Below are 14,251 nucleotides of genomic sequence, written 5' to 3' on the forward strand. Positions count from 1 at the left end.
GCATCCTGGCTATATGCAGCTCGTTCAATTTAAGGCCCCATTCCTCTAGTCAAGGCTTGCATATGACACAACACAAAAACATTTACTTGGAAGGTATTCACTAATAATTTTCCTTAAAAGAAAATTTAAACAACATTACGTTGATGACAAATTGCAAACCAATCATTATGATATTAGTATCCAACGATACAGCAATGTCTCTTGTTACCTTTTCTCAGATTGCAAGCCATGGGTGTGCAATCCTTGAACTTCAAGAATCAGTTGATTTGAAATTGGACCATTTATGGGACTCTTGAAGCGACCAAATTCACTTTTTCCTCTTTCATAAGCACGTAGAAGAGTCATGCATCCATTAGCTACAGTAGCCACATATTGAGATGATGAGAAGCTCATGGATGGTGGTCATCCCCACGAGCAGCCACCAGGGTACCTCAAACTCTTACTCTCACTCCTGATGTTAAGGTTCAGTTGAGACCATAGGTACAAACCTACAACAATAATCTTCTACTGCATTTTGAGGATTATTGATCATCTATGTTTGGAGGTGCAATGCAAGGAGTACCTTGCTTCTTCTCAAGCTTGTTCTGCCAGGCCCTCATAGCCCAGTTCATTCAATTCACTGTTAGATCGAAACAACCCTTTTTTAAATAATAAACAAAGATACTGATCACTGTTTTGCCACCAACTTTAATGCAGACTGAGTCCTTGTTCTACATCAGCACTCTTCTCTATCTTTTCTAGACAGATTTCATTTTACCGTAGATTCTTTCCTTTACTAGCATATTTATAATGTTTGTCTGCATATAATGATTTATCAAGGGTTTTTCCCATTGGGAATTACATCTCTGTTACTACTTTTTGCTTCCCAGATCTACATCTACATTTAGTTCAAGACTATCCTTCTAGCAATCATGTTTATTTCTGGTAACTTGTTGAAAGTTTAATTCCCAGTGATCAACTCTTGACAAATATGAACATCAATATAATTTCCTTGTTACTATGTAGATAGATTTTTTAAAAATGAATCCATGGTAGAAATTAAACAAGAACAAAAGAAATGATTTATATTAAAGACTATGAATGATAGAGTAGGTTTGCAGAGATCAAATATATAGCAAACTAGAGCTAATAAATAGTGACGAAATTAAGCATCTGAAACATATCCAGGAACTAATAGAACAAAATCCAAGAGGATAAAACACAAACAAGGAAACCCTAGGAACAGAGATTACAGGATCATAGAGGTAACAGAAGCGATAGGAGATACAGCAATCATGTGAAGGGAATCCTTTTGTAAAAGACCAGGAATAAGGTGCTGGTGGGACTAGAGGGATGTGCATTACAGTCAGAAGCAGAAGAAATGACCAATACAAGGTGCCCTTAAGAGAGTAACCTAGTATTCTTACACAAGCCCGCAGTTGGGCACAAGATTACTAAGATCAAACCACCACTACATTCAAACAAAAAAATTCTTGTGAATAGCTTGGCTTCATAGATGAATAGTCATATGCACTATATTCAAGTGCTAATACCACAATTGGGGTCTATGATAGGTCATCAAACACAAGATTGGCTTTGTGATCTATCCAAAACAATGAAGTAAAATGAAAGGGGAAGTTTAACTAATTCTCCGCACAGCAAAAGTGCATAGCTTCAAAACTCTGTCAAAATGCATACATAAGAAGAGGTATTGAATAGTATAAGATATTCCTTAACATAACATGAAGTTAACAGATGAAATTAAAAAGTGTTAGGAACCTGTGTGTTCCTTCTGTTTATTTTGTTAGAGTAGTGTTGTTGGACGCATATGCTTTGTAAGTCGTCCCGTGAGTATATTTTATTATCCCACATGCATAGGTAGTATTACTTTTCTAGATCGTACCCAGTATATAAGAATAGGTTGAGGCCCTTGATGGGCATGGACGAATTTATTGTATTGAGCTTGCTCAAAGGAGGTTACCCCCTCGAAGTGGCCTGCGATCAGTAGATTCATTCTGAGTTCTGCTATCACTTTGTATTCTGTTATTTCGAGCATTCTCACGATATTGCTATCAGGAGGTTCTTCACATCTGGTATCAGAGCACTCTCTTGGGCTCGCTGGGTGGAAATTACATCAAATTTTTTTTTCTGTCGTGGCCTTCAGGTTCCTCTCACTTCTAATATCTCTTGTTATTGCAATAACTCTTTTCAGTTGTTCTGTCTGTGAGTGAATTTTTCTAAGTCGACTGTTCAAAAAAAAAAAAAAAAAAAGAATTTTTCTAAGTCGACTGTTCAAAAAAAAGAGTAAAAATTTTTCTGTTTTTTAGTCGTAGCTTCCTTGTTTGCTTTCTGTTTCTGCTCATACTTCCGCAGAACGTCTGCAATATCATTTCGCATACTTCCTTCCTTGGCGACCCAACCCCAAATTTTACATATCAAAGCCCTAAATCCCTCATTTATCTAATTTTAGGGTTTGCCCTATCTTTTTCACCTCTCATCCAATCGCCACCAAACTGAGCCACAAGATTCAATTCCTCATTTTGCTCCCTTATCCCTCTTGGACTGTTCGCCTCATTTCGCCTCCCTACCCTTGAAACCCTCATTTTTCTTTTTCCCTTGTCCCCAGATAGTCTCCCACCACCCGTCGAACACCCATTTCCTATATGAGTTTTACCCAAATCCAAGTTTGCCGTAACTAAAAAAGTTTTTGTTTCTCATCTTCTACCCATTCCAAATTTAATAAAAAAAAAAAAAAAAAAAAAAAAAAAAACCTTGTTTTATGGTTGTTACGCGTACAGGAGCAAAAATCATGGAAGAGGAAATTGCATCCCTCAAAACCAAACTTCAAGATCTGGATGACAAAATTCTGGGTCTTAACTTTCAGCAGTCAGCCATGAGCCGAAACCATTCAGGAGATACTGGGTCCTCTTCTGGCAATTTCCGTGGACCAAAGCTTGATTTTCCACGCTTCGATGGTTCTGATCCGACTGGATGGATCTATAGGGCAGAGCAGTATTTCAGCTTGCATAATACTTTGGATAACCACAAAGTCCCCCTTGCATCTTTTCATTTGGAACATGAAGCTCTTCAATGGTTCCGTTGGTACATCAAGGCTAATGTAGGCCCAACGTGGAGAGAATTGTGCACCCTCATTTTGGAGCGCTTTGGCCCTAGTTCCTTTGATGATTTCACAGGAGCACTAACTAAACTGCGTCAAACAGGCACTGTAAGAGAATACCAGACAGAGTTTGAAAAATTAGCTAATTACACAGAGGGCTTGTCTGATGAATTCTTCCGTAGTTGTTTTGTCAGTGGTCTGAAGGATGCACTTCGCTCAGAAGTCAAAATGTTTCGACCTACTACAATGATGGAAGCCCTTGGGTTGGCTAAGTTAGCGGAAGACAAGATTAGTGCTCTGCAACGCTCCAGATCTAATTTTGTTCCATTCAGAAATACAGGTTCTCACAACCCTCCAGTCATACCAGCTCCCAGAACTACTCCGATCAAGCACTTGTCTGAAACAGAGATGCGAGTCAGGCGAGACAAAGGGCTTTGTTATAATTGTAATGAGAAATGGTCTCGGGGCCATAGTTGTGTTCAGCAAAAGCTCTATCTCTTGGATGTGGATTCTCCACCGGAACTGGAAGAATATGTAGATGCTCAGGAAACAGTGGATGATGAGGTTGAGCCTCACCAGCCTGAACCTCCTTCACCAGAAGCTCCACCAGAGATATCTGTCCATGCTTTGGCAGGAGTCACTACTCCACAAACCATGCGGGTCCAGGGTTTCTTCAAGAAGATCCCTCTTACTATACTCATTGATTCTGGTAGCACTCATAACTTCATTGATCCACGAATAGCCAAACAGGCTGATTGCTTTATCCATCCCTGCTCTAGCTTTGAAGTCATGATTGCCAATGGGGGTACTTTACCTTGTAAAGGGAAATGTCGCAATGTGCGTCTCTCTATTGGAGATTATAACATGCGCTCTGACATGTTTGCCTTACCCTTAGGTGGCTGTGATGTGGTTTTGGGTGCCCAATGGTTACGCACTCTTGGCCCCATTCTCTGGAATTTTGCTGAACTTTGGATGCAGTTTTCAGCCGAGGGGCACCAACACACTTTGAAAAGCTTACAACCAGGGTCTCTCAGCATCATCAGTTCACCCCGTATGGAAAAACTTCTTAAGAAGAATTCACATGGTGTCATCGCTCAGCTCCATTCCATTCAGATGCAGCCATCAGCAGTCTCTAGCACTCCTGCCGATCTCCAACACATTTTGGACAAGTATTCTGGTATATTTGTTGAACCTGTGGGATTACCTCCTTCTCGTCCAGAGGACCACCGTATTCAGCTCCTTCCTGGCAGTGTTCCGCCCAACATCAGGCCCTACCGCTACCCATTTCATCAGAAGACCGAAATCGAGATACTTGTCCGTGACTTACTGAAGCAAGGAATTATTCGCCCTAGTACCAGTTCCTTTTCTTCTCCAGTTCTGCTTGTTCGCAAAAAAGATGGGTCATGGCGACTCTGCATTGATTTCCGAGCACTTAATCATCTCACTATAAAGGACAAGTTTCCCATTCCAGTTGTTGATGAACTTCTTGATGAACTTCATGGGGCTCATTTTTTCTCCAAGTTAGATCTTCGTTCTGGGTATCATCAAATTCGGGTTAATGAGGAGGATATACCTAAAACTGCCTTCCGCACACATGATGGTCACTATGAATTTTTAGTCATGTCCTTTGGCCTCACGAATGCTCCTTCAACATTTCAGGCAGTGATGAATAACATATTTCGACCATACCTCCGGAAATTCATTCTGGTCTTCTTTGATGATATCCTCATATATAGCAAAACTTGGGCTGAGCATCTCCATCATCTGGAGCTTGTCTTGCAACTTCTCTCTGATCATCAACTCTGTGCAAAACTATCTAAATGTGTGTTTGGCCAGGAGGAAGTGGAGTATCTCGGGCATATTGTTGCACACCATGGAGTGCGGGTGGATCCTACAAAAATAGATGCCATGAAAACTTGGCCGCATCCTAAAACTCTCAAGAGCCTTCGAGGTTTTTTGGGGTTGACTGGCTACTACCGCAAGTTTGTCAAAGATTACGGGAAAATTGCAGCACCATTGACAGCTCTGTTAAAAAAGGATGCCTTCTCCTGGACCCCTGTTGCTGAGACTGCATTTGAACAACTGAAACAGGCTATGTGCAGTACACCTGTTCTCGCGATGCCAGATTTTTCCAAACCCTTCACTATTGAGAGTGATGCTTGCGGCAATGGATTGGGTGCTGTTCTCCTGCAAGATGACCATCCTATTGCGTTCACTAGCAAAGCCCTCTCTGGTAAGAATCTAGCCCTCTCTACTTATGAAAAAGAAATGATGGCTATTTTGCATGCTGTACAGAAGTGGCGACCATACCTCTTAGGGAGTCATTTTTGCATCAGAACCGATCACCAAAGTCTGAAATACTTCCTGGAACAACGGGTATCCTCTCCTACACAACAGAAATGGGTCAGCAAACTCATGGGGTATGATTATGAGATCACCTACAAGAAGGGTAAGGAGAATATTGTGGCAGATGCTCTTTCTCGCACATTTGATAATCAAGCTTCCCTTTCCGCTATTTCTATGCCCATTCCCAATTGGTTAGCGTCTGTTCAGCAAGGCTATGACAGTGACTCTTCTTTATCTCAAATCATTCACCAGCTAGCCAATAATCCTTCTGCTATACCACATTACTCTTGGGATGGTGCTTCTCTTCGATACAAGGGTCGGCTAGTGCTTCCTCAGAACCCAGCTCTACATCAGGCTATTTTTTATGAACTCCATGCTTCTCCTTCAGCAGGGCACTCAGGCTTCCTCAAAACTTATGAGCGAGCAAGGAGAAACTTCTTTTGGAAAGGGATGAAACAGACGATTCAACAGATGGTGGCTGAATGTGATACTTGCCAACGCCACAAGGGTGAAACGACCCTCCTTCCTGGCTTGCTCGAACCATTGCCCATCCCTACACGGATTTGGACTGATATTTCTATGGATTTCATTGAAGGGCTTCCTAAATCCGGTGGCAAGACAGTGATCTTGGTTGTGGTTGATCGTCTCTCGAAATATAGTCATTTTTGTGCCCTCAGCCACCCCTATACTGCCTCCTCTGTTGCACAAATCTTCATGGACCAGATATTTCGTCTTCATGGACTCCCTTCTTCCATTGTCTCTGATCGTGATGCAACTTTTACCAGTCATTTTTGGACTGAACTGTTTCAGAAAACTGGCACCAAACTGAAGATGAGTTCGGGCTATCACCCACAAACTGATGGTCAAACTGAAATTGTCAATAAATGCTTGGAAACTTATCTTCGTTGCTTCACTTCCGAACAGCAACATCAGTGGGCCAAGTGGCTCCCTTTAGCTGAATGGTGGTACAATACCTCTTACCACACTGCCTCTAAAATGACTCCATATGAAGCAGTCTATGGTCAGGCACCTCCAGTGCTCCTTCCCTACACTCCCAACAGCTCACCAGTCCAGGCAGTTGACATAGTTCTCCGCAGCAGGGATCAGATTCTTCGTACCTTACAGGATAATCTTCACATGGCCCGTAATCGGATGAAACAGCAAGCAGATCAACACCGTTCTGAGCGCTCATTTCAAGTTGGGGATATGGTTTTTCTTCGTCTACAGCCATACAAACAATCCTCCCTAAAGCTGAAAGGGCGTCATAAGCTGGCCCCAAAATTTTATGGGCCTTATAAGGTTCTGCAGAAGATTGGTTCAGTTGCTTATAAACTGGAACTTCCTCCTTCTTCCCGCATTCATCCAGTCTTTCATGTTTCTTGTCTAAAGAAAGTTCTGGGTACCACTGTCAGAGCACAAACTACTCTCCCTGAAATGGATACGGAAGGATCCATTATCCTGGAGCCGGTGGCAATCATTGACCAGCGCACTCGCCAGCTTCGCTCTCGCTCCATCTCTGAGGTCTTGATTCAGTGGCATGGCATGCAACCAGAGGATGCTACCTGGGAACCCCTTCTTCAGATTCAACAACAATTTCCACACCTTAAGCTTTGAGGACAAAGCTTTTTTCTAAGGGAGAGGGGATGTTAGGAACCTGTGTGTTCCTTCTGTTTATTTTGTTAGAGTAGTGTTGTTGGACGCATATGCTTTGTAAGTCGTCCCGTGAGTATATTTTATTATCCCACATGCATAGGTAGTATTACTTTTCTAGATCATACCTAGTATATAAGAATAGGTTGAGGCCCTTGATGGGCACGGACGAATTTATTGTATTGAGCTTGCTCAAAGGAGGTTACCCCCTCGAAGTGGCCTGCGATCAGTAGATTCATTCTGAGTTCTGCTATCACTTTGTATTCTGTTATTTCGAGCATTCTCACGATATTGCTATCAGGAGGTTCTTCACAAAAAGCTAACGAAATAGGTTATCATTTATTATGAACCATTTCAATCTGGACTTATTACTAGATTGGATGTGGAAAACCTATATGAAATTAACTAGTCGTCAATTGAAACAGGATTGACACATTAGATATAAAGTCCATCGATTCTATTATTTCAAAACTTCTGAGTTTCCTTTTTATTTCAAATCCAGTTAGTAACAAGAACTATTTGATATAGTTCATCAATTTTCACTAATACATCTTTCATTATTGTCCAATTTGTGAAATTTCTCTAGGCAAAATACTAAATTTTAGTACTAAGACATCCATGCAAGAAATTCAGAACAGATGACATATCAATGGAGTCACTAGAAAACAAAAAGATATAATGCATTGTTGTTTCTTTAAACTGAGCCACAGTCCACCTTCAATTAGAGCATAGAAAGAACCCTAGGTACTTGGAGGCTGCTACGCATATGAAATAAAATACAGCCACACACTAACATCTTGGAGGCATATTGTTGAGGAAACAGAGTGTGCTTAAAGTTGTACCTGAGCATCTTCCCTTATTCTTAAGTTTTGCCCTGCAGGGTCTAACAGGTCATTTATGACCTGCAAAAAAATTGAAGTGTAAGAAACTGAACTTGACTTAATCCATGATATAAACTTGAAGTACTGTTATCCATGAAAGCAACATGCTAGCAAATATTATTGTTATTGAGGTAGAAATGACCATTCTTTTAGTCTAGAAATCTAATGATACTCCGACATTATATTTAACATTTGGAACTGACTCTAAGTTTGTTTGACGAAATTTCTCCTGCTATCTATAGCAACCACATAATTTTTTGCTAGAACATCTAGGAACTCAAATAAAAGGCAAAAACCTATCATACACTGGACCATAGCAAGCTGCAAATCATTAAAACAAAATTACTGGTGATATCTTCCTGGTAAAGACAGATTGTACATACATATGACTTTATAAGCTTTCAGCAAAACTCATACAAAAGTTTAAAAGCATCTACGACCAGGTATCTTCGTGGACTCACAAATTGGCTACTTTTCATGAGTTTTTCAAAAATTGCATTCAGCAATTAACAAATTCACTTAAACAAAACTTAATGTAAATTCACTACAATTACAAATATACTTTTAAAATTTGAAATTGTAAATCTTGTGTCTTTCCTTGAAAAAGATCACATAATACATATGCCTAAAATGAATAGAATTGCATGACTTAATAGATTGCGAGCCATTCTACAAAGTCTTGCAAAAATTCTTTACTTGTAAAATATGTTCCAATTATAAAACATTTCCATGCTTACCAAACCAAAACAAACTTCTAATAATGAATTATTTTCCGAAATCTATCAATATGTTACAAACAGCATCTCTTTCTATCCAATATGTACTGCCACACCCAATATTGTCGTATAGTTTTTCAAAGAGCTTGTATATTCACCTCATTCACAGTCATATGGATGAGATCCATTCAACGTTATCTAGATTAACTTGTATGAATGTGTCAAAATATAAAAAGACAAAAATGCTAACCTCATTATATATTTCTAAATATGAGACATGAAGAAGAAACTCTCGACCAGGTGTCTGCAGTGTTCAAATGATGTTTAGAACAATTATAGAATAGTCTCAGAAAAAACATGCAATGCATAAGTTTCATATCATTGATCTTACATCCTGTATAATGCTAAATACATCTTTCACTGCAAGAGGAATTATTCCAGGAGATTTTTGATCACCCTGCAACAGTAGGAAGACATACAGGTTAGTTTAAGAAACGGTATCCATTCATTTTTCCTATTCAATAGCAATGATCAGAATAAGCAAAAGGATGTGCTTAAATGAAATTATTTGCACGTGATAAAGCAATGAATATTCCATTCTACAACCACATTCAGGACAAACCGTCACAAAAACTTCTTGCTGGAAGTGAGTGACTGTTCCAAGAAAATATTCTGTAATGGAGAAGTTAAGATTTCTCAGAGGATGCACCTCGTAGAAGAGCATCCACAAAATCAAAACAATTTAAAAGATACATCCACAGACAGACCTGTATAGATACCTAGAAATAAGATGAAAAGAAGCATGTGGCTTTAACCTCTCTAACATTTGTACAACCTGGAGATAATAAAGTGGAACTAGAGATGTGTATAATTATCATTGAATATCAGCTCGAGTCATTGTGGTATTTCTGTGGTATAAAGAACACACCTAGAAAGAATGACAAAAATACAGTAATGGACATTTAAAGGACTGTGAACCTAATCAAAGAGAGCTCAGAATGAGATGCATCAACCCAGTATGTCATGCAATTTTGCGGTAAAATTCTATAATAAACATGAGAAAGATCTAGTCAGAAAGAACTTAGCTGGTGTTGCAAATATTCAGAACTAAAGAAAATTATGTTTATTATGACTGATGAATTTGAGAATATCACAAGAAAATGTCAGCATTATTTTGTAACAAATATTAAGCAGTCCCATCCAAAGTATTACAGATTTTAACCAGGGAAAAACAGAAAAAGCAAAGAGCTTGCCAGTTCTGCTACCAAAATCATAGAAAAACAATAAATATCTATAACCAAACTACCAAGAGCACAAGCTTATTCTTACATGCATTGTATGGGTCTTGCCACTACTTGTCACACCATATGCGAACACTGTGCCTGCAAAAGAGCCCTGGAAAACCATCAGTATGAGCTTTTTTAGGAATTAGAATTATGAGGTGCATTAGTCACACAAACATGAAGTGTAAGAATATTTATCCCCTTATTGATTTTTTTTTTTTTAAACAAAAAAATAAATGTTAAAGTTTTCTTTAATGCGCGTTCCATCACTCTAACAGAAAATGATATAAATATTGATAAATATTCAAATATTAGATTATCATACATTGATGCAGAAATTTAAGATTAGCAAAATAATTTAAATCTAGATTTCAAGCATAAATGATGTAATTCTCCAACAATTCACAGTGAATAAGTACTGTTGCTACTCTATATGAATTTAGTTGAAAAATCTTTAAAAGAAATCAACTTCAAATATAATGGCATGTTTATGCCCATGCATTGACAAATAGATACTGCTGCAATAAATATGAGTTAAAACTTACTCCTCCAGCCCACTTCCATTCCCATGAATCCAGTTGTGTCTGTTTGCGCAAATGGTGAAGAACATCTGCAGCTTCACTGTGCTAGAAAAGAGACTATCGATTTCATTTTGAATAATTGTTTGCAACTTACTTTATTTCAGTGGAGGTTCTTCAGATCAGCACTTACTCTTCAACAGTGCAACTTTTCATGCCTGAATGGTGTACTTCATGATCATTCCTTTGATCTTATTTTCTGGGACATTCTCTAGTTTGGAGGCTTTTTCTAGTCTTCATCTTCTTTTGTACTTGGGTACCATATCAGGCCTAATTATGAGGACCCATTGTTACTTTCATGCATTTTTCGTCCTTAGTTGTTTTAGCTTCTCCCTAAGTTCATCTTAAGGGGGAGTGTTTGGGTTAACATGTTGTGACTAATAATTATTTAATTATTACTATTAGTCTATTATACTATATGCTTAAGCTAAACTTAGGAATCTTATAATTCTTTAGGGTTTTCTCCTTTAGGGTTTCCTAGTATCCTTTTACAAAATTTCTCTCGTTGTAATTATGTAATTGAATTGCATGATTTTTGCACAATCAATATGACTCCTCTTTTATGGATCATTAACTTCTAACCTCCATAGTTTTTTTGCTTCTCTCCTTCTGTGAAAAGTTTGCATGCAGGTAATCCTTGGGAGTTGTAGAGCTGATTTTTCCTCACCTCTTACAATGCGGAGTGCTGCGACCAGCTATGAGATATGTACATGGGGCAAACAATGATCCCATCCTGTATACCAAGAAAGTGCTCAGCATAGAAAGCTATCCTTGGGTGGAGTCCACCAATGGGACTCACCCAAGTGGTCAAGATATATTGTCTATAAATGTCCATCCTGACATGTGTGTTCAGCTTCTACCAGAAAGGCAAGAGATGAGCTAGGGTATCTAAAGAGTGCTGGAAGAGAGGAAGGTAATCAATGTCAATCCCGACTGAATACATGAGGAATGAGGCCTAAGCAAACCAATACTAGGCCCACAAAAGATATTGGAGCTCAAAATGGCCTTTGAGGAACGATGGCCAAGATGGGAGTCTCTGTGTCGATCCTCTGAAGAGTCAACTAAGTCCCTAAGCCGATGCAAGAACGACACAAGCTCAAAATAGTACCCAATCTAAAAGGGTGGGCCCAAAACTTTACAAGTAATATATTGCGAAGTGTAGACTACTTACATCTGATGATGTGCTGGAGAAGAGTTTGAACCTGCTCAACAAAGGCCCAGTCAGACTCTAGCAAAGGTAGCCCCAACAACACAAAACCATAGAGCGTAGTTGGCCTGATCAAAGTATCCAAGATGGTCAACATGAACGAGGTGTCCCAAAAGTGATGTCAAAAACATTGTCTCAACAAGGGCTACAAAGCCATACCCATTGTTGATGCGGAGCTACATAGCAACATGGCAAGTCTCATATTGAAGTGAGGACCAGAGAACTTCACCCCCAAATAAGTGTATATACTATAAAGAAGAGATTCCCACCTCCATACCTTGAAAGAAGAAGTAGAGGTGATACGGTCTTGAGGCAATTGGAGACAATCATATTTGTCTTCCCTAGGTTAACTATCACCTATTGAGAGTTGCAAAAGGAAGCATGGTCATCCAAAAGTCTATGTTAGCCCTCTAGAGGGGACGCCATGAGGACCGTATCATCTGCAAAGAGCAAAATAGATATCAAGACCTAGTGTAAGTAGCACTTCTCCTCGAGAAGTGAGTGCGCCTCAAGAAAACCCTACAACTCATCAATGTAAAGCCCAAACAGGGTAGGAGATAAGGTGCAGCCCTGTTTCAGCCCAAAAATGCCCCAAGTGGAGTCGACAACCTATAAGGGGTGATATTGCAGCTAATAATTGTCTCATAGGGTCTCATGATGGTCATCAAAAGAGTATCAAAAAAATCAATGTTGTGAAGTTTATGAAAGAGTGCTCACCTAGGAACAAAGTCAAGGGCCTTGCACAAATCTACAAAGCAGCAATAAACCTTTCAGGAGTGATGTCGAGCCTCCTTAAGTATCAAAAAAATCAATAATGTGAAGTTTATGAAAGAGTGCTCACCTAGGAACAAAGTCAAGGGCCTTGCACAAATCTACAAAGCAGCAATAAACCTTTGAGGAGTGATGTCGAGCCTCCTTAATCACAACCCTGGGAGTCAAAATGTGGTCCTTGGTCTGATAATCCTATCAGAATCCTGTCTGTCATCGATCCAACTCGTAGGAGAGGATGCTATCCAAGATTGAAGCAAACAGCTTTGAAAAAGCGTGCCTAACTATAATAGTCTCGTAGTAGGACATAATACTAAATTACAATCAATGCTAAATGTCAAAAATTTATCTTGGAAAAATAAATGTGTTTAGTCCATAGAAATACTTTACTCTTTTCCACGCGGAACTATCAATAACTTTTGAATTATAGTTGGCATATCTCTTTTTTGTTTGGTCTAACATTACTAAGAAACTCGTTGTCGACACCCTAATTTTCATCTCAACACCAAAACGTAACTTCGGTACCAAAATATGCACAATTCCTTCATAGCCAGCTCTAAGACAGCATTAAAACGAAATGGGGGCATCACATGTCGTTCAAGTTGTTACATATGTTGCCTATTGTTTTTAAAGCAGTGGACATGTTAGTGCAAAATAAGTACAAGTATATATTTCGGACACCAGCTTTCATTGAACCGTGCACTTATAGATATTGGCAAGTTCTTTTCGGTTTCAAATCTTAAAGAAAAAATAGAAAAATACGGATGTTTATATGTAACTATCATCCAACACAGTCATTCATCGAAAATTTTGCTAAGGTGGAACTTCTTAAATCTGTTGATACAAGACTTGCTTCTTATTTTATTATTTTTGCCTATATTTGTTAAGTCAAAGGAACTTTGTGTTCCACAGAAGTTAGCGATGGATGGGCAACTTGTTGATAATGTACATCAAATGCTTCACTTAAGGTGAGAGATATGGTACTTGATGATCTTTATTAGGCTGATGCTACATTTGTTGTGGACTTATTAAGCCCATATATGATGTGATCCAATTTTCAGATTCAGACAAGCCATGTTTAATAGATTACACATGTCAAAGGAATTAGGAAAATAACAGATTCAAAACATATTTCTTTGTAACCTTTGATAGAAGAAAAGTTACGTGGAATAAGAACATACTTCACATACTCCTACATTGTGTTGCCTATGCCTTAAATCCGAAAATGTCTGATATACAATGACCAACAAAAGGGCTCCAAATGAGGATAGAGAAATCATAGTTGGCATAATCGCCAAATAATCAGCGAGTTTCTACTAATCGCCGAGTTTTTGGGACTGGCGAGTTTTTCCCAAATTTAATTGCAAGAAAAAATCGCCGAGTTTTTGTGAAAAAATCACCGACTAATCGCCGAGTTTTTGCAAAAAATCAGCGAGTTTTTCAGAAAAACTCTTTTTTAAATTTTTGTTTTTAATTTTTTTTTTTTAATTTAAAAATAATAATAATAATTGTTAAAAACAAAAGGCAAAAAGCCTATATATATTATGTAAGATAGAGAGTTACAATATGCTAGTAGAGCTAGGAAGAGGAAAATGTGATTGTAATGATGTTTTTACTTCTAGTTTGACACAAATTATTTACTATTATGCTTCTCACCATCAGCATTCAGCATGAGAATGTGATTTTGTACCCACTATGCATTTATATATATCTAAACTCCTGCTT

General features: G+C 38.6%; 1 protein-coding gene across 2 annotated transcripts in view; it reads right to left on the reverse strand.

Moving 5' to 3' along the window:
- LOC149575414 (kinesin-like protein KIN-7E, chloroplastic) overlaps positions 1 to 14,251 on the reverse strand; it is a 139,271-nt gene that overhangs the window by 92,847 nt on the left and 32,173 nt on the right. The window contains exons 4-7 of one of the 2 annotated variants that reach the window (XM_089815146.1): positions 10,020 to 10,072; positions 9,082 to 9,147; positions 8,941 to 8,994; positions 7,936 to 7,995 (exon numbers count right to left, since the gene is read on the reverse strand). In XM_089815146.1, coding sequence (XP_089671272.1) covers positions 7,936 to 7,995; positions 8,941 to 8,994; positions 9,082 to 9,147; positions 10,020 to 10,072 — 233 coding nt within the window. Of the gene's footprint in view, positions 1 to 7,935; positions 7,996 to 8,940; positions 8,995 to 9,081; positions 9,148 to 10,019; positions 10,086 to 14,251 lie in introns of both variants that reach the window. The other variant, XM_089815147.1, reaches the window with a different exon arrangement.

Source organism: Cupressus sempervirens, chromosome 2 (assembly GCF_028749045.1).
Source record: "Cupressus sempervirens isolate cs-2001-9-10 chromosome 2, ASM2874904v1, whole genome shotgun sequence".
Classification (NCBI taxonomy): domain Eukaryota; kingdom Viridiplantae; phylum Streptophyta; class Pinopsida; order Cupressales; family Cupressaceae; genus Cupressus; species Cupressus sempervirens.